The sequence below is a fragment of the Gorilla gorilla genome, chromosome 21 (genome assembly GCF_029281585.2).
Source record: "Gorilla gorilla gorilla isolate KB3781 chromosome 21, NHGRI_mGorGor1-v2.1_pri, whole genome shotgun sequence".
Taxonomy (NCBI): domain Eukaryota; kingdom Metazoa; phylum Chordata; class Mammalia; order Primates; family Hominidae; genus Gorilla; species Gorilla gorilla.
Window position 1 is genome coordinate 49,981,600 of NC_073245.2, and position 23,323 is coordinate 50,004,922.

General features: G+C 40.5%; 1 protein-coding gene across 3 annotated transcripts in view; it reads left to right on the forward strand.

Moving 5' to 3' along the window:
* The window catches only part of CTNNBL1 (catenin beta like 1), a 176,591-nt gene that overhangs the window by 88,771 nt on the left and 64,497 nt on the right, over positions 1–23,323 (forward strand). For all 3 annotated transcript variants that reach the window (XM_004062122.5, XM_055373497.2, XM_063702283.1), the window contains one exon: positions 18,698–18,879. In XM_004062122.5, the coding sequence (XP_004062170.1) occupies positions 18,698–18,879 (182 nt within the window). The remainder of the gene's footprint in view (positions 1–18,697; positions 18,880–23,323) is intronic.

Sequence of the window (23,323 nt, forward strand, 5' to 3'; positions counted from 1 at the left end):
ATATGAAGTTTGATGTTTGTTGATTTTCTGTCTGGATGTTTGATCCAGTGCTGAAAGTGGGGTGTTGAAGTCTCCAGCTTTTATTGGGATCTATCTCTCCCTTTAGCTCTAATAATATTTGCTTTATCTATCTGGGTGCTCCAGTGCTGGGTGCATATATATTTACAATTGTTATATTCTTTTGCTGAATGGGCCCCTTTACCGTTATGTAATGACCTTCTTTGTCTCTTGGTCTGATTTTTGTCTTGCTATCTATTTTGTCTGATTTAAGTCCAGTTCCTCTTGCTCTTTTTTGGTTTTCATTTGCATAGAGTATCTTTTTCCATCCTTTTATTTTCAGCCTATATGTGTCTTTATAGGTGAAGTGTGTTTCTTGTAGGCAATGGATTGTTGAGTCCCATTTTTTTAATCCATTCAGCCACTCTGTATCTTGTGATTGGAGAGTTTCGTCCATTTATATTCCATATTATTATTGATAAGTAAGGACTTAATCCTGCCATTTTGTTATTTGTTTTCTGGTTGTTTTGTGGTCTTTCCTTCTCTTTGTGAAGGTGATTTTCTCATATGGTATGTTTTAGTTTCTTGCATTTTATTGTTTGTGTATCTGTTGCATGTCTCTTGACATTACCATGAGGCTTGCAAATACTATTTAATAACCCATTATTTTAAACTGATGACAGGCTTAACACTGATTGCAGAAACAAACTGACAAGCAAAGAGAAAACTAATAAAAACTTTACACTTTAACTTCACTCTTCCACTTTTTAACTTTTTGTTGTTTCTGTTTATATCTTATTATACGGTCTATGTCTTGAAAAGTTGTTGTAATTATTTTAATAGGTTCATCTTTTAGTCTTTCTGCTCAAGGTATGCGTAGTTTATATGCCACAATTACAGTGTTATAATATTCTGTGTTTTTCTGTGTACTTATGGTTACCAGTGGGTTTTGTACCTTCAGATGATTTCTTATTGCTCATTGGCATCCTTTTCTTTCAGATTGAAGAACTACCTTTAGCATTTCTTGTAGGATGGGTCTGGTGTTGATGAAATCCCTCAGCTTTTGTTTGCCTGGGAAAGTCTTTATTTCTCCCTCATGTTTGAAGGATATTTTCACTAGATATACCATTCTAGGGTAAAATATAGTTCCTTCAGCACTTTAAATATGTCATACCACTCTTCCCCTTTAAATATGTCATGCCACTCTTCCCTGGCCTGTAAGGTTTCCACTGAGAAGTCTGCTGCCAGACATATTGGAACTCCATTGTATATATTATTTCTTTTCTCTTGCTGCTTTTAGGATCCTTTGTTTATCCTCGACATTTGGGAGTTTGGTTATTAAATGCCTTGAGGTAATCTTCTTTGGGTTAAATCTGCTTGATGGGGTTTTGTAACCTTTTGTTCTTGCATATTGATATCTTTCTCTAAGTTTGGGAAGTTCTCTCTGATGATCCCTTGGAATAGACTTTCTACCCCAATATCTCTATCTCCCCTTTAAGGCCAGTAACTATTTGATTTGCCCTTTTGAGGCTATTGTCTAGATCTTGTAGGTGTGCTTCATTCTTTCTTATTCTTTTTTTTCTTTTGTCTTTGACTGTATTTTCAAATAGCCTGTCTTCAAGCTTACTAATTCTTTCTTCTCCTTTTTCAGTTCTGCTGTTAAGAGACTCTGATGCATTCTTCAGTATGTTGCATTTTTCTGCTTGATTCATTTTAACTATTTCAATATCCGTAAAATGTAATAGGATTCTGCGTTCCTTCTGTGTTATCTCAAATTTCATAAAGCTTCCTCAAAACGCTATTTTGAATTTTTTATCTGAAAGCTCACATATCTCTGTCTTGCTGGCATTGTCACTGGTCTCTTATTTAGTTCATTTGGTGAGGTCATGTTTTCTTGGACGGTCTTGATGCTTATGGATCTTTGTCGGTGTCTGGGCATTGAAGAGTTAGGTATTTATTGTAGTCTTTGCAGTCTGGGCTTGTTTGTATTCATCCTTCTTGGGAAGGCTTTCCAGGTATTTAGAGAGTCTTGGGTGTTGTGATTTAAGTCTTTGGTCACTGCAGCTGTGTCTGCATTAGGGGGCACCCCAAGCTCAGTAACGCTCTGGCTCTTGTAGACTTGTAGAGGTACCACCTTGGTGGTGTTGGGTAAAATCGAAGAGAATTCCCTGGATTACTAGGCAGAAACTCTTGTTCTCTTCCCTCACTTTTCCCCAAACACGTGGAGTCTCTCTCTCTCTCTGTGCTGAGCTGCCTGGTGCTGGGGGAGGGGTGAGACAAGCAAGCACCACTGTGGCCACCACTGGGACTGTGCTGGGTCATTCCTGAAGCCAGCACAGCACTTGGTTTCACCCAAGGCTCACATTGACCACTGCCTGGCTGCTGCCTGTGTTCATTCATGGCCCAAAGGCTCTACAGTCAACAGGTGGCAAGTCCAGCCAGGCTTGTGTCCTTCCCTTCAGGACAGCAAGTTCCCCCCAGCCCCAGGCAGCTCTAGAGATGCCATCTGAGAGCCAGAGCCTGGAGTTGGGAACCTTAGAAATCTACCTGATGCTTTACTCTATTGCGACTGAGCTGGTGCCAATTGGATTTGTTTTTTTGGAGGGCATCTTTTTTTAGAGAACCAACTCTTGATGTTGATATAAATATGCATATGTGTGTGTGTACATATATATATATGCATATATGTGTGATATAAATATGCATGTGTGTGTGTATATATATGGTCTACAATGCTTGTAGCATTTTGTATATTTGTATACCTTTCCCCCTCCTTTAATTCTTTTTTTCTACTTTTTTATTTATTCTGTTGCCCTTTTTCCAAGTTTGTGAGTTAAATGCTTAATGCTTTAAAAAATAATTCTGTTATTTAAAAATAAAAACATTTCAGGTTAAAAAATCTCCTTTTAATATTGCTTAGTTGTATTCTCTATTCCCAAGTGATTAAGTCTTATTTTCTTACTACATTAACAGAAAATAGAGGCTATAAAATACATTTCTGAATTTGAGATTTTGTTTGTGGCCTTATACTTGGGTAGTTTTTATAAATATTCCGTGAACATTTGAATAGAATTTGTGTTTCTAGGGTGTAAAGTACTATAATTATAACATAAATCAACTTTGTAAACATATTCCGTTCTTTTCTGTCCTTTTTATCCCCTAATTTGTTTAGTCTCTAACTATGGTTGTGGATTTTTTTTTTTCTGTTTCTCCTGATACTTCCCATATCTTTAGCATTTTTTTTTTTTTTAAGAGACAGGATTCCACTATGTTGCCCAGGCTGAAGTGCAGTGGCTGTTCACAGGAGGCAATCACAGTGCACTGCAGCGTTGAAGTCTTGGGATATGATGATCCTTCCAAGTAGCTGAGACTATAGGCACCTGCTACCACACACCTTTACTTTTTATGTCATTTTGTGTTACATGTAACTCTTGTTAAAGACACATAACTGTGTTTTTTAATCCAGCGTGAAAGTTTGTCTTTCAGTAGATGAATTTAACTATTTGATTTTATAGTAATTATGTTTAGCCCTTTTCCTGTTTGTTTTATGGTTTCCTTGGTTGTTTTATTGTTTTGTCTTATCTTTTTTTCACTTCCATTATTTTCCTTCTTCTTTGGAGATTTGGAAAATACTATTCTTTCTATTAGTGATTACCTTTAGTTTTTTAGAAATGTGGCTTTATTTCTTTGTCTATGAACGTTTGAAATTGTTTCTAGTCCCTTCAAGATGTGGCCTCTGCCTCATCCTCCTACTGCCATCTCTCTTATTCTTTCCTTTCTGCACATTTACATTCTACTCTCTAAACCAAACTATTTTAGATCCCTTGACACATTTTGTTATTATTATTATTTTGATGACTCACTTTTGATGTTTAGGCTTAAACTTCTCTAAGCAGCCGTTTTCTTCCATGTCTCTTCCCCCACGTCTGTCCTCACATCCCCACCCCTAAGTTTTGAAGGTTGGGTGCTAGCATCCTTTGCTGCCTCTGTCGGAGCACTTTCTGCACCATGCATGGTAAGTTGTACGGCTGTGTCTTCAGTTGTACTGTAATACTTTTCAGAGTAGAGACAGAGTCTTCTTCCTCTTTGTATCTCCAGTATCTAGCAAAAGATACACCTTTGGTTTTCTGAGTTTGGTTTCTTAATTTTCTAAATTAATGAGAAACATTTTGCTGTTTAGGATCATTGGCCCAAGGAATTTTTGGCAAACTGTGTTCATAGACCCAAAGAAAGAGGAGTTAAAAAGCCTGTTGCCGAGAACTCTGTCTCTTGCCTGAACATATTTAGTTCTGTTTTCCCTGTCAAATTTTTCAGTGCACGGAAAGCACAAAACGGGGCCATAGTGTGTTGTAATCCTGATCTTGAGGCTCAGGGGAGGCTAGGAGTCCACTCGAGTCCTGGGCTCGCTGCCCTGTTTGGCCTGTGCCCATGCTGGGCTTCAGAACAGAAGCTGCACAAGCTCCCCAAATGAGCTTATTCTCCTTTGCCTTTCAACTCTCTTCTTCCGTTATCCTCCCAGGTATTTAGGGTTATATTAGGTTTTCAGTTCTTATCACCTTTCTTCTCAAGGTTCTAAGAAGTCCTTCATGCAGATTTGTAGTCTCTGAGCTTTCATTTCCAGGAGCTGTTTGTGAAGCACTATTACCTACTCGCCCTTACCTCACAGCCCTCTCTCCTCTAGTTTTCCCTGTCACACAGGTGACTTTTCTCCATTCCTGTGTTCAAACTCTCTGGATTTCACAGTGCTTGACAGAATCAATAAGAAGAAAAGCTTTCTTGTTTTTCTCTCTTTGCCAAAGGACAGATGAAGACATCTTGGAAAAGAAGAAAAGATTGTTGAGGTGATGTTTAAAAGTGGAACTCGTGCTGTGAAGAAAGCAGCGGGTAGCCATCCTAGAGTACAGGAACCAAAAAAAAAGAAAAGGAATTTCTCATTTGCTCACATTAGTGTCTTGATAAATGAAAAGAAAAGATGAGGTAAGGGTGGAAGACGCAGAACCTCTCAAACAGTGGACAACTGTGTACTGAAAGGCGGAGAGGACCAGAGTCTCTGATGTAGAAGGAAATGCTCCTTTGTGCATCGGGCAGCTCAGCCTGCTTCTTTCAGTTGGATAGTCAACAGTTAGGTTACAGTAAGGATGTTTGGATGGTCTTTGGTGAGCAGCAGAAGAATTAACATATGAACATGAACGAAGTGGTAATTTTATAGTCTGTGATGTTTGGGAGTCACAGAAAAGTCACAATTTATTGTGCTATTTAACAAAGTGATCAGATTCAGAGGTTCCAATCCACAAAAATAAGACAAAATTATACTTACCTGGGGTGGCTATTTTAGAATTAGTCAGGAAATGAGGATGGAACTGTAACAGTGCCCTCATTGTCCCTGGAGGGAGACTGGTTTGCCACTTCCGTTTCTTTGTTACAGATACCTCTCTTTGGTAAGATGGTTGCTACAAATAGAAGATTCCAATATATCAGGTTTAATTATAGCCTGCACTCTAAATCATTTGCTTCTTGCCACCACAAAGCACTTTTTAACAGTATGTCCTTGTATCAGAATACTTCAGTGTTCTGTAAGGAGCAACAGAGCCAGTGGGAGACAAAAGAATTATATTGTCAGTTTCCTTGAAAATGTTGACATGAAGCTTATTACTTCTGCTGTAAAACCCTGTTCCAGTTAGAAAGAGAAGAGACCACTGTGATCCCAGGGGATGTGTACAAATGGAGCTTTGGGTTATGTAGCATAAATACAGTGAACCCATCTTGGTTATTAACTGTAAAGGCAAAAAGAGAAATAGGAGAATACACAGCCACATGTGTTCCAGGAACCACCAGGTTTTTTTTGTTGTTGTTGTTGTTGTTGTAAGGTTTTCAATAAGATTTTCCTTACCCTAAAGAAAAATGTCTCTGATAAAGAAAACAAATAAAATGGCAATGGTATAATATGTGCAGAGTAAGTTTTTGCAGGCCCAATTCTGGACTGTGAGCTTGTGGCAAAGCATATAGATAGGCCAGCCTGGGGAACTTTGGATTTTTATTCCCTTGTTCTTTTCCTTACTCTACTTTGCTTTTGTTCCTAATGAACATCTGAAGGTCCAAACAATATTGCATTTTATTCTTGTCATCCTTTACATTTTTTAAGAACTAGAGTCTTTTCTTCTAACCTCCCGTCTCCCAGGATTCAAGTGCAAAAGCAAAATTATAATGGAAATCTTTTAGAAGTCAGCTGTGCTTCTTGATGGGGCCGTATACAGGTTGTGTTCCAAGCTGCACACGCAGATCTTGCTTGTTTGTCTAACAAGGAGCATTCTCTTTCCTCTTCAAGCTTAATATTACCATTCTCCCTTAGATGGATAATGGTAGTTTGCACCTGTTCTCTAGGAACCAGAAAAATACTCCAAAACACAAAGTAATCCTTCCAACAGTCCTCCAGGCTGGCATTACCTTTTAATAAATGGGAAAGTGCTGTGGCAGAGAAGGTAGATAAACTGAATCAAGATTACCTGGCAGGAAGTGGTGTAAGGCCTGTCTGAGCCCTGCCATCAGACCTCATAGCTATTCATCATTCCAGTGCAGTTTAAATCGCACATATTTAAAGTATACAATTTGGCGAATTTTGCAATATGTATAGACCCATCATACCCCCACTGCAAGCATGACAGTGAACATATTTGTCACACCCAAATGTTTCTTTGTGCCCCTTTGTAATTCTCTCCCCCTACCTCAGTGTCAGGCAACCATTGATTTGCCTTCTGTCCATTATGTATTAGTTTGCATTTTCTAGAATTTTATGTAAATGGAGTCATACAGTGTGTTCCTTTTTTTGGTCTGACCTATTTCACTCACTGTAATTATTTTGAGATTCGTCCATGCTGTGTATCAATAATTAGTGCCTTTTTCACTGCTGAGTAGCACTCCATTATATGGATATATTGCAGTTTGTTTATTCACTTGTTGAAGGATATTTGGGTTTTCAGTGTTTTGCTCTTATGAATAATTCTGCAGTGAGCTTTCATGTGCAAATCTTTGGGCAGACATTTTAAATTGCTCTTAGGTAAATACTTAGTTAATTGCTGGGTCATATGTTAGGCATACAGTTAACTTTTTAAGGCACTGCCATACTGTTTACAAAATGGTTATAGCATTTTAAAATTCCACAGCGGTGTGTGAGAGTTCCAGTTGCTCCACATGGAGCAGTATAGTCAGTCTTTTTTTGTCTTAGCCATAGTTTTAATTTGCTTTTCCCTCATGACTAATGATGTCAGGTGTCCTTCATGTCCAAATTTGCCATCCATATATCTTTTTTGGTGATATCTCTTCAAATCTTTTGTCCATTTTGGGGGTAAGGGGTTATTTGTCTTATTGAATTTTAATAGTTCTTTATATATTATATGGTTTATATCAGAGGTTACCCCCTCACCCCCAGAATGCACAGCAGAAGGTGAGCGGCAGGTGAGTGAGCGTTACTGCCTGAGCTCTGCCTCCTATAAGGTCAGCAGTGGCATTAGATTCTCATAGGAGTACAGATCCCATTGTGAACTGCACGTGCGAGGGATCTAAGTTGTGCACCCCTTATGAGAATCTAATGCCTTATGATCTGAGATGGAACAGTTTCATCCTGAAATCATCCCCCGCCCCGTGGAAAAACTGTCTTCCACTAAACTGGTCCCTGGTGCCAAAACGGTTGGGGAACACTGATTTATATCATGTAAGACCTACACGTTTTACAGATATTTTCTCCCAGTTCATGTCTTGCTTTTCATAACAGTCTTTTGAAAATTTTTCAGTTTTGATGGAGTATAATTTTTTATTTGTTCCAGTAGTCTTTTTCTGTTGGTGTCATTGAAGACATTTATTCATTTTGTCTGTTGTCAAACTTACTGGCAAAAAGATGTTCATAAATATTCTGTTATTATCCTTTTAAAATCAGTAGAATCTGTATTTGATGTGCTCTTATTTTTGATGTTAGTAATCTGTGCCTATTTTTTTCTGATCAGTGTGGCTAGAGGCTTATCAGTTTTATTGATCTCAAAATAACAGTTTTTGTTTTCATTGTTTTTCTGTTTCCTATTTCGGTGACTTCTGCTCTGGTCAGTATTTTTTTTCTCTCTCTTTCTCTCTGTGTGTTTGTGCGTGTATTAGTGTGTGTGTGTTTGAGATCGGTTCTCGCTACATTGCCCAGGCTGACCTCTAACTCCCGGGCTCAAAAGATCCTCCTGCCTCAGCCTCCTAAGTAGCTGGGACTATAGGAATGTACCATGATGCTGGGCTTTTAATCTTCATTATTTATTTTCTTTACATTACTCAGTGTTTAATTTGCTATTCTTTTTCCTACAAACTGCTCTAAAATCTGAAACTTTTTGAACATCAACATGAACTTCAAAGGAAATGCTCGTTGGAGCATTTTGAATTTTAGATTTTCTGATTAGGGATGCTCAACCAGTATAATACAAATATTGCAAAACTGGAAAAAAAAATCAAAATTTGGAACACTACTTGTTCCAAGCATTTTGAAGGGATACTCAAAGGATACACCTAAGGGATACCCCTAAGGGATACTCAACCTGTAGTTGTTTACTGCTATAAATTTCCCTCTAATTGCTACTTTAGCTGTGTCATATAGATTTTGATATGCTGTATTTTTATCTTTATTCAATTCAAAATATTAGTTTCTTTTCGGATTCATCTTTGACCAATGAGTTATTTAGAAGTATGTTGTTTAGTTTCCCAGTATTTGGGAATTTTCTGAGTATCTTTCTGTTACTGATTTCTACTTTCATACCATTCATTGTGGTCAGAGAACATACTTTGATTTCAACCTTTCAAAATCTATTAAGACTTGTTTTTGGCCCAGAATACATTCTTATGTTGCTAAATATTGTATACTTGAATATGTATTTGCTGTTGTTGGGTGGAATGCTTTATAAATGTCAAATAGGTTAAGTTGCTGATCATGTTGTTCAAATCGTCTATATTCGTACAGATTTCCTGTCTTATTCTATCGAATATTGAGAGAAGAATATTGAAACCTCTGACTGTAATTCGGGATATGTCTATTTTTCCTTTCAGTTCTATCAGCTTTTGCTTCATATATTTTGAGTTCTTTTAGCCGCTTAAACTTTTAGAATTATATGTTCTTTTGTTTAATCGAGCCTTTTATTATTATGAAAATAACTTTCTTTATCCCTGGTAATGTTCTTTGATCTGAAATCTACTTTGTTTTATATTAATATAGCCACTACAGCTTTCTCTTAATTAGTGCTAACGCATGGTATCTTTTACCTTCTGTTATGAACTAAACTGTGACCCTCTCCCCACCAAAATTCATTTGTTGAATTTGGAGATAGGGCCTTTAAGAAGGTAATTAAGGTTAAATGAGGCCGTAAGAGTGGGACCCTAATCCAAAAAGAGGCACCAGAAGTGCATGCACACACCTGTGGGGTAAAACCTTATAGGAGTGAACTTCTATTTCTCTCTCCAGGTTTTTATGCTTCTATTGTCATACATTTTTATTTCAAAATCTTATTAGCCCTGTTATACATTGTTATTTTTGTTTAAGTGGTCAAGTGGTCAGTTATCTTTTTTTCCTTTTTCTTTGAGACAGAGTCTCACTCTGTTGCCCAGGCTGGAGTGCAGTGGCGTGATCTCAGCGCACTGCAACCTCTGCCTTCAGGGTTCAAGCAATTCTCTTGCCTCAGCCTCCCGAGTAGCTGGGACTACAGGCATGCGCCACCACGCCCAGCTAATTTTTGTATTTTTAGTAGAGACGGGGTTTCACCATGTTGGCCAGGCTGGTCTTTGAACTCCTGACCTTGTGATCCACCTGCCTTGGCCTCCCAAACTGCTGGGATTATAGGCATGAGCCACCGCACCCGGCCAAATGGTCAGTTATCTTTTTAAAAGAGATTTTTGAAAATAAAGAGAAAAAGTCTTTTATATTCACCCACTTATTTGCCATTTTCCTTGCTCTTCATTCCTTTGTGTAGATCCATATTTCCATCCGGGGTCAGTTTCCTTCTGCCTAAATGACTTCCTTTAACATCTCTGGTAGTGCTAGTCTACTGGTGATGACTTCTGTCAGCTGTGTATGACTGAAAAAATATTTGCCTTCATCTTTTTCTTTTCTTTTCGTTTGAGACACAGTCTTGCTCTGTCACCCAGGCTGGAGTGCAGTGGCACAATCTCAGCTCACTGCAACTTCCACTTCCCGGGTTCAAGTGATTCCTGGGCCTCAGCCTCCTGAGTAGCTGGGATTACAGGCATGCACCACCACCCCTGGGTATTTGTTTTTGATTTTTGTTTGTGTTTTTTTGAGATAGTCTCGCTCTGTCACTCAAGCTGGAGTGCGGTGGTGCGATCTTGGCTCACTACAACCTCTTCCTCCCAGGTTCAAGCGATTCTTCTACCTCACCTTCTTGAGTAGCTGGGATTACAGGTACCCACCACCACGCCTGGCTAATTTTTTTTTTTTTTTTTTTTTTGTACTTTAAGTAGAGACGGGGTCTCACCATGTTGGCCAGGGCGGTCTTGAACTCCTGGCCTCAAGTGATCTTCCTGCCTCAGTCTCCCAAAGTGCTGGGATTACAGACGTGAGCCACCCTGCCTGACTGCCTTCATCTTTGAAATATATTTTCACCAGGTATAGCTTTCTAAGTTGATAGGGTTTTTCTGGGAGTTTTTTTGTTTTTTTCCTTTCAGTACTCTTAGTTGCTCCACTGGCATCTGGCTTTCTTGGTTTTCGATGAGAAGTCTCCCATCATTCATATATGTGTTACTCTATTTGTAATTTGTCCCTTTTTTCTGGCTGTCTTTAGGATATTCTCTTTTTCATTGGTTTTGAGTTTATGTAGTTTTTTTCACGTCTCTGGTGTTTGAGGTTCATTGAGCTTCTTGGGTCTCTGGATTTATAGTTTTCATCACACGTGGAAATTTTTCAGTTATAATTTTTTTTTTTTTTTTTTGAGACAAGGTCCCTCTCTGTTGCCCAGGCTGGCATGCAGTGATGCAGTCTCAGCTCACTGAAGCCTCTGCCTCCTCCTCTACCTCTTGGGTGCAAATGATCCTCCCACCTCAGCCTTCCAAGTAGCTGGGACTACACAGGCATGCACCACTGTGCCCAGCTAATTTTAAAAATATATTTTTAGTAGAAATACAGTTTTGCCATGTTGCCCAGTTGGACAGTTATAGTTTTCAAACATTTTTCCTGCCCCCATCAACCTTTAAGGGAGTATAATGATATGTATATGATATAATTATAAATTGTATATTATAAAATATGATTCCATGTATATTAGGCTATTTGAAATTTTCCAACCACAGTTCACTGATGATTTGTTCATTTTTTCCTGTATTCTTTTTCCTTTGTGTTTTATTTTAGACAGTTTCTGTCATTATGTCCTCAAGCTCAGTCTTTCGTTTCTTCTGCAGTGTTAATCTCATCTACTGTATTTTTCCTCTGTAGCTGCTCAGTTTGGTCTTTTCTTCTATGTTTTTAGTTAACATGCTGACGCTTTTCTCGACTTTCTTCATTTTACGTATCAATTGTAGTTATAATTATGCTTTTACTGTCTTTGTCTTCTAATTCTGTCACCTGTGTTATTTTTACTGATGATTTTTTTTCTCCCCTCTGTGGGTCATATGTTCCTTCTTTGAATCCCTAGTAATTTTTTATGGAAATTCAAATATTGTGAATTTTACCTTGTTAGATGTTGAATTTTTTTTTTTTTTTTTTTTGGAGGGGTATTTCTGTAAATGTTCTGGAGCTTTGTTCTAAGATATAAAGTTACTTGGAAATAGTTTGGTCCTTTTGAGACTTACTTTTAAGCTCTGTTAGGCAGGACCAGATTAGTCTATGGCTAATAATGCCTCGCTACTGAAGCACTACCCATCTTAATACTCCGCCAGGTGCACTGTGAATTAATAAGATTTTTCTACCGTAACTGGTGGGAATACAAACTATTCCTGGCCCTCTGTGAGCTCTGGGATTGTCTTTTCTTACTTCTCTTAGGCAGCTTCTCTCTGCAGCAGTGATTAGTTTCCTCATATGCTTGCGCTTGTCAGTACTGGAGACTGGAAGGGGCCCTCTGCAGATCTCCGTGCAGCTCTCTGCTGTGAACTCTAGCTGCATTGGTCTGCCGGACTCCTAGCTCTGTCTCCTCCCTTCTCCGAGGCCTGGAAACTCTCCAGGCAGTCATTTGGGCTCATTGCATGTGTTACCCTCCTGATGTCAAGTGTCTAAAAACCATTGTTTTGTTCATCTTTTTTTTTTTTTTTTTTTTTTAACTTTCAGGGTTAGGGAGGGTGTAAATCCAGTCCTTGTTACCCCATTTTGGCCCAGAGTGGAAGTCCAGCAGTATATGACACTTTTCAAGCTACATTTTCTTATTCTTTATTCCTGGTGGATAGTAATGCAATTAATTTGTATATTGATCTTATATTTAGCAACTTTGCTCTATCACATATCAGGCGTCAGTCATAGCATGGTTATTTGTTGGAATAACAAGCCCAAAATTTCAAGGACTTTCAATGACAGGTGTTTATTTTTCACTTATGGTTCATTCATCACTGGCCGTCAGAAGCTCAGCTCTACACCTTCTTTATTTCAGGACTCAGGCTGAAGGAGCAGTGCTTCATGGTACATGCCTGTCTCATGGTAGAGGGAAGAGACTGCATAATGCAATAAATCTTAAAACTTCTCCTCTGAAGTGCACATGTTACTTACATTCACGGTTTATTGGCTGTGCACAGTCACATGGCCAAGTGTGAGGTCTGTGGTGGGCGGTGGGGGTGATGTGAGTAGTGATGTGCTGGAGCCGGCTCATGTAGGTTCATGAGAGCTGATGGTGCACATCTCTTCCTATCACTGCATTTAGTGATACCATATTAGTAACTTGAAATTGCCTGTGGTCGTATTTATTATTTATTTATTTTTTGTTTCTGTTTTTCTTTTTCCACCCACCCCACCCTCTGGCTGTGGTCTTATTGATCTTACTGTCTAATTCATAGAAATCCTGGATCCTGTAAAGTGATCTTGTATTTCAGACTCTAATGTAAGTGAACTTCATCATGCACATTGTAAAGCAAAGAAAATACGATCTCATGTGGCATTATCTGTATTTCTTGCCAGGATTAGTTTATGGTTCACAGAATATTTTAAAAAACACCTTGTTGCTTTTTTTTCTTTTTTTTTTTTAATTATTCAGTCTCCCTTGTCCAGGAAAGGAGAGGATTTTACCTCTTTCATTTGTCCTTCAAATAAGTTTCCTTCAAGGTCCTAGTCTTCTGTTCTGAATACTTTCTGTACCCTCCCAGGGTAATCTTACTCACACCATGGATTAATTACTGCATATAGATTTGATGACTCTTTCAAAATTTTCCCTATTGGTGACTTCATTATTGGGCTTCAGACATAAAAGTTCAAGCTGGACATCACTGCCGTGTTCCACAGGCATCTCAGGTTCAATCAGAACTCAACCCTTTGCACCCCTGCCTTTCTTACCAGTCTTTCTGCCTCTAATATTGTTTCTCTCTTCCTTCTGCTCCCCCATCCCCGTTACTGTCCAACACACTGTGGCAAGCATAATCTTTCTTATACACAAAAGTCAGCCTGTCTTCTGTTTTGTTGCTGCCCCTCTTGTTACTCTTTATATTCTAGCAGTACCATGCTCCACTTCCCTAAATGTCCCATGCTTAACGCCTGTCTTTGCATGTGCTCTTGTTTCCTTCTGCATGAAATACCTTCTCCCTCTTTGCGTATCCAAGAAAAACATCCCCTGAAGCTTGGTTCAGGCATCATCTCCTTTTTAAGTCCTCCCTGACTCAGACATGGTCAGCCCTCCTTCCTGCGTTCACTCTGCTTTGTATATACTTCCACCGTAGGACTTAGCTTTTCTCAGTCTGCCCATTCTCTGCATGTCTGTCTCCCCTGTGGACCAGACTCCTTGGAAGCAATGAGCTGTGCCTTGTCTCTGCATCCTGGACTTAATATCTGGCACCTGCTAGGTACCTCATAAATATTTGATGAGGGAACAAATGAACAAAGAAAATCATACTCAGAATCTGTGTTTATAGCAAAAGTGTTTTTGCATAATAAAGAAGAATAAGCTAATTAAAACTACAACAGAAAACGTTTTCTCCCACATCAGAAGGCTCACTGTTAACAGAATAGGGAGCAGTGGATGACTCTCCACCATTTCCCACAACCCCCCAGTTTTATAGAGGCTAGCATTCACATTGGTTCTGGCGTGATCGACAGCCTGATGAACCTAGACAAGACTAAGATAAACTACTTGTCCTCCAGTAGAATAAATATTTCAAATAAAGTCAACCCAAGAAAGGCAGGCCAAACAGCTATTGATTGCTAAAAGCCTGAACTCAAGCCCAGTGAATATTCCAAAGTTCACCTCCATGCTGCTTGCCTAAATGGTGATCAATATGCAATTACTGCCCCCTCTAAACGTGTCTTACACTGCCTACCTCAAGAAGGATTTTACTTTTAAAATCTTTTGTTTGTTGAATTTGCTTAGGCAGGAAAAAAAAAGAGAGGCTTGGCTACACCGGAGTCTTTTGAATTGTATTTCAAACAGTTCTGTGTTATTTGTGAAATGGTTTGAGCGTATGCTGAATGGTAACTGAAGGTGCCCTATTTTATGACTGCCATTCATTTCAAGAGGCCTTTTCCTGAGTGACTAAACAATACAGATATTATATCTCAATTTCCTAAATTTTGCTCACATGGTTATCTGTCCTAGTCATGACTTTTATAAATTCAAGCTTGTAAGATGCTGAAGTCCAGCTGCAGTGAAAACAAGTCTCTGTTAGAATTTTCATCTTAATACAAAAAATCCCTCCCTACTGAATTTGGAGCCTTGTTTACCTGGCTCCTCATATTTAAGATTTCATGCTTCTCTCAAATAGGCCTTTTTCATACCATTGCTGTAGTCAGAACCTTTGGTCATTTCTCATTTTTGTTGTTGCCAGAGTCTCCTAACTGTCCTCCCTTACCCCCAAGCGCTGTCATTCCCGTCCCTTCTTCACATTGCTGCCAGATTAAGCCTTCTAAAATGTATCTGTCCAGGGCCCTCCCTTGTTTGAAATTCTCACGCCTTCTCGACATCTACAGGATGGAGCCTGGGTTCCCTGACAGCACGTGTGGAGCCTGTCATGACCGTGTTCCTTGCCGCCTCTCCTCAGTCATCTTCCACCACTGGCCATTCGGAACTACCTCTAGTTCCCTGGCTGGCGCACTCCTACAGGCTGCACACACCTTTGCACATGCTGTACAGCCACCACTCCCAACAGTGTCCTTGCTCTTCCTTCTCTGCCTGGCAAATACTCATTCCTTAGACTCGGTGCAGAAGTCACCTGCCATTTGACACCTTCACTGACTTCTCCCAAGGCAAATTATCTCCTCTTCTCATCATCTTGGACTTAATTTCCATTGTTTCAGACTTTCGAAAGCATTTTTATTTACCTCTTCTTACATTGCTTAAAGACAAGGACCTTATAACTCCTAGCGGCTAGCATAATGTCTGCTGCGTAAAGACATATGCTCAATAGTATATGCTTTTTTTTCTTTGAAACTCAGTAGTTGGATTGATGGGCATTTGTGAATCTTTGTATTGTTTGATTGATCCACAAGGGAAATAAAGATAGGAATAGGTTAGCATGAAGTAGGATGGCCAACGCTCTCTCTTTGCCCAGGATTGAGAAGTCTGGGATGTGTTACTTTCAGTGGAACAGTCCTAAGTAAACCAGGATGGCCTGTAGCTCCAAGGGGCACTGTCAGCAAGCTTTGTACCTACTCTCCTTTCCTCCACTATTGGGACCCAGTCCTGGCTGGCTAGTCTGACCCAGGATAGCACTCTTTGTGACCAGTAGCACTTTAATAGTGCAGTGTTTTAATAGTGTTGTGTCTACAAAAGACTGTCCAAAGGGGATATTATTTCTGATTCCTTTTCTTTGGCTTTCACACGAGAAATTGGATGAAAGGCTCTGGGTTGTTACCCTGTTTTTGATGAATACTGCCTTCTCTTGCAAGACCAGTCACCTCTCTCCAGCTGTTTATTTCTCCCTTGTTTATCTTTGGTCTCCACATCACCATTAGCTTTTCTTAAAAATAGTAGTTTAAAAAAATCTTGACCCGGCTTCCCTCTCTTGGGGTTCCTCCTCCAGGCTTTACTAAGGCATAACCTACACTCACCCTTCTTACTTTCTCACCTCCTTTTACTTTTCGCTCCACTTCTGCCCTACCACTGCTTTCTGGAAGGTTGCTAGTGTCTTCCTGATGGTGAAATCTGGTGGCCGTTTATTTTGCTTTTTTGACAGACTGGAATCTCTTCAGAAACTGTCTCCTTCCTCTAACTAAAGTATTCCCTGCTTGTGTGCCCACTGTACTTAACTTATTATTTTGTTACCTAGTTTTTTGTTCATTTATTTTAAATATTTACATGTATATTATTCTTTTCCCACACTCTCCCAAATACACGTAATTTGTCTCTCTCACTTTAATGTAACACATGGCAATCTCAGAACCAACATGTTGAATTGCATCCACTTTACTCCTGGAATCACTTCTTCACTTGGATGCCTTGTGGCCTTTGATACAGCCCATGTTTCCCTCCCTGATCGAAGCTAGGAACACTCTGCTCCTTGGCGTACCTCAGACACACCAGTCGCCTGTCTACAGTTCATTTCTATTTCAGGACCTCTGTGCTTGCTGTTCCTCCTGTCTTGAATGTTGTTTTGCCCCTAAAATTTACATGACTGATTCATCTTATCACTCAGTTCTCAACACAATGTTACTCCTTAGGAGGCTTTCCTTAATAACTGAATCTAAGAGATCCACGCCAGTCATTCCTTCACATGGCCTTGTTTTACTTCCTTGACACTAACCATTATCAGGTATCTCAATTTCTCTTTGTCTCCTGCCTTGAGAATGTAAATTGCTTGAGAACTGGGACGCAATCTTTCCCAATCATGTGAGAGTTATCCAGTAAATATTTGTAGATTGAATAATACATGGGGAAAATTATATGCTGATTTATACTTTTCTCTGATCCTTTCATATTACTTTGGTCTCCCCAGATTTAGCTTTTTTTCTGGAAGCAGAACCCATTTCTTACTGTTTTCTCTTGTGTCTACCACAGTGCTAAGTAGGTGCCCAGTAAATATTGCATATTGGTTTGGTTGATTAATTTACCAGCTGTAGCAAGATAGGAAATGACTGACTTACTTCTGTCTACTTCAGAGTATTTAAAAGAATAATTTAAGATTGTAGAAAAATTATGCTCCCTAGGGAAGTATCTGCAAGAATAGCAGCCAGTGGCACTATTATTCTATGACCTTTTGCTTCAAGAGGGAAAAACACCTTTATTTTTTTTCTTGAAAATAGTTTATGTTTTTTAATTCTATATGTTCATTATGGAAAAATGAGAAACTGAGATATAGAAAAAGGAAAAATAAGATGCAGAAAAAGCATCTGACACAACCCAACATTCTTTCATACCAATAGTTCAACTAGGAATAGAAGAGAACTTCTTCAGCCATTGATAAAGAGCTTCTACAAAAAACCCATAACTAATGTCATACTTCATGGTGAAAGAGTGGATGTTTCCCCCCTAAGACAAGGACTAGGATTTTCACTCTCATCACTGCTATTGGGCATTGTCCTAGAGGTTCTAGCCAGGGCGATTAGGCAATAAAATGAAATAAGAAGCATCTATATTATAAAGGAAGAAGTAAAACTATCTGTTTGCAGATAACATAGTTTATATAGAAAATCCTAAGGAATCTACTAGAAGATTATTAGAACTAGCAAACGAGTTTAGCAAGGTTGCAGGAAATAAAACCAATTGTATTTCTATACGCTTGCAATGAGCAATCCAAAAATGAAACTAAGGAAACAATGTTGATAGCAGCATTATTCATAATAGCCAAAGGGTGGAAACGAACCAAATGTCCTTCAACTGATAAATGGACCAATTGTGGCATGTGTTATTCAGCAATAAAAAGGAATGAAGTACTGATATGTGCTACAACGTGGATGAACCTTGAAAACATTGCCAAGTGAAAGAAGCCAGTCATAAGAGAACACATAATATATGGTATCTACTTACATGAAATGTCTAGAATAGGCAAATCTATAAGACAGAACGTAGATCAGTGGTTGCTTAGGGCCAGGATGGGATGAAGAGGGTAGGGGGTGTTAAGAGTATGTAGTTTCTTCTCAGGGCAATGAAAATGTTTTATAATTGACTGTGGTGGTAGCTGACATATCTGTGAATATTCTAAAACCCATTGAGTTGTACATTTTAAATGGTAGAAATTGTATAGTATGCGAATTGTCTCAATAAAGCTGTTAAAAAGAAAGAAAAATGAATAATGAAATGTCTGTAATCTCAACACCCCGAAATAATCTCTTATAATTTTAGTCTCTTTCTTTCCAGTCACTTTTAATGTACATTTTTCATGTGTAATTGTGGTAATGCTTCATAAAGAATTTTGAGTATTGCCTTTTGTGTTTATCATTCTGACTGTAAGAATTTGTCCACCCTATTGTAGACGTCTTCTCCTAATTGTTAACAAGTATGTAATATTTCCATTTAGATATATAATGTGTACGGCAGCAAATAACCCTTTTTTTTTTAAGCACTATAATTTCACCATGAAATACCTTATCTGAAACCTCTTTTGTTCACAGGGAAAAGAAGATCTCCCGGAGCAGTGCCCTGAAAGTGCTGGACCATGCCATGATTGGCCCCGAAGGCACAGACAACTGCCATAAGTTTGTTGACATTCTTGGCTTACGAACCATCTTTCCCCTCTTTATGAAATCTCCCAGGAAGATCAAGAAAGTGGGAACCACTGAGAAGGAACATGAAGGTAGGGTTCACTGGAGGAGTCAGCCTAATTTAGGTGCATTAGGAGAAATAGGGAAATGTGAACTACTTTGAAAAATTCTGACGTGTTTGGGGGATAGAGGGGAAGAGTGCTACCTTTTTCTTACTATTTTCTTATTTTTCATGAATGAAAAAGAGACCCCAGGTCACTGATAGCCTTTGTTGCACCAGTTCTCTGCTTGTTTGAATCCTGGTCATTCCATTTCCTTCTGGACTGTTAATAAGTCCGTGTGTGAGGGTTTTGTTTTCTTCACTATAATTTGTAGCGAGGTGTCTCTCTGATGGAAGACCCTTTTGAAAAGAGTAATGAGGTGGCAACACATGTCACCTCCAGAGTGGTGCTTTCATGTATTTCTGTACTAAAGTATGATTCAGCCAACATCAGGAATTGCCGAAATAAACTATTTATAGCCCAAATTCCCCTTTTATGTTTCTCCTCCCTGATGGTGCACACTCCCAGCAAAATGCTGCCATGAATTGCGACGCTATAACCAGAGTAGTTACTGCTAGGCCAGTCTCTTCCTGCTGTTGTCTAGTGGCCTGCTGCAGCCCTCTCCCCAATAAATAGCCACAGTGCAATCTGGAAGGCCAGGGATTTATGAGCATTGACAGTTCTGCTGGAGGCTGGCAGACACTTGCACCAGGGAATTTACATGGTTGGATGGTTATTTTAAAGTGTGGGGAGCGGGTGGAGAGGAGTGGGGAGGTAGTGTGTTGAGAGAGGAGGAGAAGCTGAGCTGACTGGCTCATTTGGCTGTTTTCTCAGAAGCAATGTTCGTCCCATGGTTTAGGAGGCTTTTTTTTTTGTCAGTGTTTGGTGGAATTGGCATGGGTATCTGCAGGATCTTTTGCATTCCTCATCCTCATAGACGAAAGTTTGAGAACTCCCGCCTCTCTCTTTTCCAATTGACTTGGCTTAGTCTCTCCCAACTTGGAGTGGCTAAAGGGAAGGTGGTGTGACCTACCTTCAGTGGTTATCTTCAGTGATATCTTCTCTATCAAATCAGCTCTCCAGAGACAACAGGAAATCTGGCTGGAGCAAAAGAGGAACTGGCCTTGCAAATACTGTGGCCTAGAGACCTGAGAACAAGTAGAGACTTCAGTTTAACTCATTTTGACCAAACACTAGCTATAAATATGTTAACCCTGTGCTAGATTTTCCCCACTGAAAATTCAGCAAAATGAGTCCCTGGGAGAGGGAATGGAGGGGGTCCTGGAGGTCTAGGAGATAAACTTTTCAGACAGTCACCATTTAGTGAAAGCCTGCCACTTTCCTGGCCCGGCTGCACTATCCGCTGTCATATTTAAAACTCACAACCTATGAAGTATTGGTGGCATCCTTATTTTTTTTTTTAGAGGAGATGAACTGGGAAGGCAGCCGAGCTGTGGGTTCTATAGCTAACTAGGTGTGCGACTTTGGAACCTTGGCTTAACTTCCCTTCACTGCATTTTCCTTTCTGGTCTGTAAGATGAGGGAAGTGGACTAGTGAACTAGAAGCTCTGATAGCCACACCTTCAGATTCTCAGGAACAAGCCCTGGTTGTCAGGGTTGCCTGTGAGCCAGGAAGCTCCTCAGGGTGGATGCTGTGGCTGACCTTCTGGGTTCCACTGAGAGACCTGAGGCTGCATCTTGAGTGTGCTGGAACAGAGTGTGAAGGAAAACAGCCCTTAGCAGGCTCCTGCTCTGTGGTCATGGCACTGAGAAGAGGAGGAAGTGACAGATTCAGTGAGCAGCTGCTTTTCTTCTGAAAAATGTGCCCGGTGGCATGCTGGTAACAGTACATTTGCTTTAGAGTACCCGCATTAGGAATGTGATAACATTATGTTAGTGAGGGCAATGGCTTGGTAAGACGTCTCCTAGAAGGCATGTTCGGGCTGTAATGGCTGGGGAGGATGAGCTCTGCATCCTGAGCGGACCAGTACCCAGAGAGCAGAAGTGAACCCCAAGGAGAAAGCACAGCCCTCCACTCCTGCCACCCCTGCCAGCTGCTGCCACTCCTACAAACTGGCCTTCGGCCATGAATGGCAGAGTGAGAATGGAGGCAGAGCAGAGCAGTGCGCACTGTGCAGGGTTTCTTTGTCCTGTCCTCTGGGTAAGACTGTGCTCTTTGTTGGCCTCCGTGTGCCAGCCCTTCTCACGTAAGTGGGCCAGATTTGTGTGCTAAGCTAGAGCACAGTGGCCTCAGACCATCAGGAATACTGGTGGGCATGCCCAGCTCATTCCTGCCCCCGGGCTTCCAGCATGCTCTTCCCTCCATGTGCAGTGATTTTTCTCCAACCTGTCTGCCTGGCTATCTTTTAGTTGTCCTTAGTCCTTAGTTTTGTTTTTTGTTTTTTTTCCTTTTTTTTTTTTTTTTTCCTGGCCTGTTGACCAGGCTAGAGTGCAGTGATGCAATCTCGGCTCACTGCAGCCTCTGCCTCCCAGGTTTAACCGATTCTCCTGCCTCAGCCTCATGAGTAGCTGGGACTACAGGCACCCACCACCACACCCAGCTACTTTTTGTATTTTTAGTAGAGATGGGGTTTCACCATGTTGGCCAGGCTGGTCTCGAACTCCTGACCTCAAGTGATCCGCCCGCCTTGGCCTCCCAAAATGCTGAGATTATAGACATGAACCGCTGTGTCCGGCCTGGTCCTTAGTTTTGATGTCTCTTTCTCAGGGAAGCATGTCATGAACCCGTAGACTAGGATAGAATCTTCTGTTCAGTGGACTCTTGGTCTCAGGACTCTGCCTTCATAGCCCTTGAAATTATGGAACCAATGGCCTTGTCCCCTCTAGATCCCATTGCCTGGTCCCGTGGTGCTTAGCATGTGATAGATGCACAGTAAATGTTTCTTGACTGTGTGAATGAACAACCATTTCCCTGAAAGGCTCATTGAGGACAAACATGGGTTTGGGGCTTTCCTCAGAAACCTACAAGGTTGAAGTCAATACAGTTGATTTCAGTTCAGATTGATAGTTGTCAGTCAGTCATACACCTAGAGTGAAGGGTCTTTCACCCAGCTTGTTTGGATGCTAAAATGAGTGGGTTGCTAGCCCTAAGTTTTAACTCTGTCACATTGGCTTGGAGATTATGGCAGAACCCCCACTTTAGAGCCACACCCTTAAGAGCTTTGCTGTACACAGACTTTCCCTATAGGCAAGGCCACCCTGTGACAAGCACCTAGGGGTAGCCCAGCTCCTAGGTGGAACACCGAGGCCTGGGAATCAGCTCGCCAGTCCAGAAGCTCTAGAGAGCTACCCCATACTCTTCCCTTTCTTTCTTGTGAAGCTTCAGGGGCTTGTCACTGTTGTCCACAAGAGCAACAGGATGGCTAACTAGTAGAAAGGAGAGGTTTGTTGATGATACAAGTTTGTAAACTAGAAAGAGACAGTCTGTGGCGTGTACCAAAGGTGATCTGTCTTCAAAAAACGAAAGGGCAGGTTGGGTTTTAGGCCTCACAAGGTCTGTATTAGACAAAAGAGTCATACACATTCAGCAGGTTTTGGGGGAAAGCTACATATATTTATGAGCGGAGTCAAGTGCATGCGCAATGGGTAAACATATGTAACACATTCCATGTTCACTCTGGGGCAGGGTTTTAGCATTAAAATGAGGTAGGATTTGGCTCTTTATATCAAAAGGTGAACTGTAAGACACAAAGTTTGTGTACAGTCTCTCTGAGCTTGTTGAAACTGGCTGGAAGTCTGCAGTTGCTTATCAAAAAATAATGTTTGCAAGGCCAATCCTCTGTCCAATCAGAGTTAGGAGGGGTCTGATAATTTGCCTGATATTGTTAGGGAGTTTCACAAGAGTGTGTTTTTTTCTTGTAGCCATGGGAATTCAGGGAGTTGCTATGCCAGCTGAGCCCTGAACCCTCCACCTGTAGGTGACATTTATTTCCTTAACCTTAGGGTCCATCTTATTTGATAAAGGGGCATCTATTTTGGTCCCTCAGATGATATCACACATCCTGGTTTGCCTCTTTAAGTCCATCCTGGTCCCGTCATAGCTCCTGTCACCTCTTAGGGCCTTCCCCTGACTCCCAAAGTTGCAGTGCAGCCTGAGGTGGTACAGATGGATCTGCTGCTTATCAGTTGTGCCATTTTGGGCAAGTTCCTAAGCTCCCTGGGCCACACTTGTCCTATCTGTAAAATAATGAGGCTAGAATCTACCATGAAGGGTGTTTCCGAGAGTCAGATGAGATGACATGTAGATGCTTAGTACAGACCCCAGAATAAAGCAGGCACCATAAGAGACCTTAAACTGTCTCCACCTCTGCCCACCCTGGCTTTAGTCACACATATGCCTACACCTCTACTGTGGGAGGGCCAGGAGAGGGTAGGTTGGTTTTACTGGCCTGTGGTCTAATTGCTCCATGATAACTGTGGGCAAATGGGCAAATCCATTCTTGATGGGAATGTCAGGAGTCAAGCTATGCTAAGT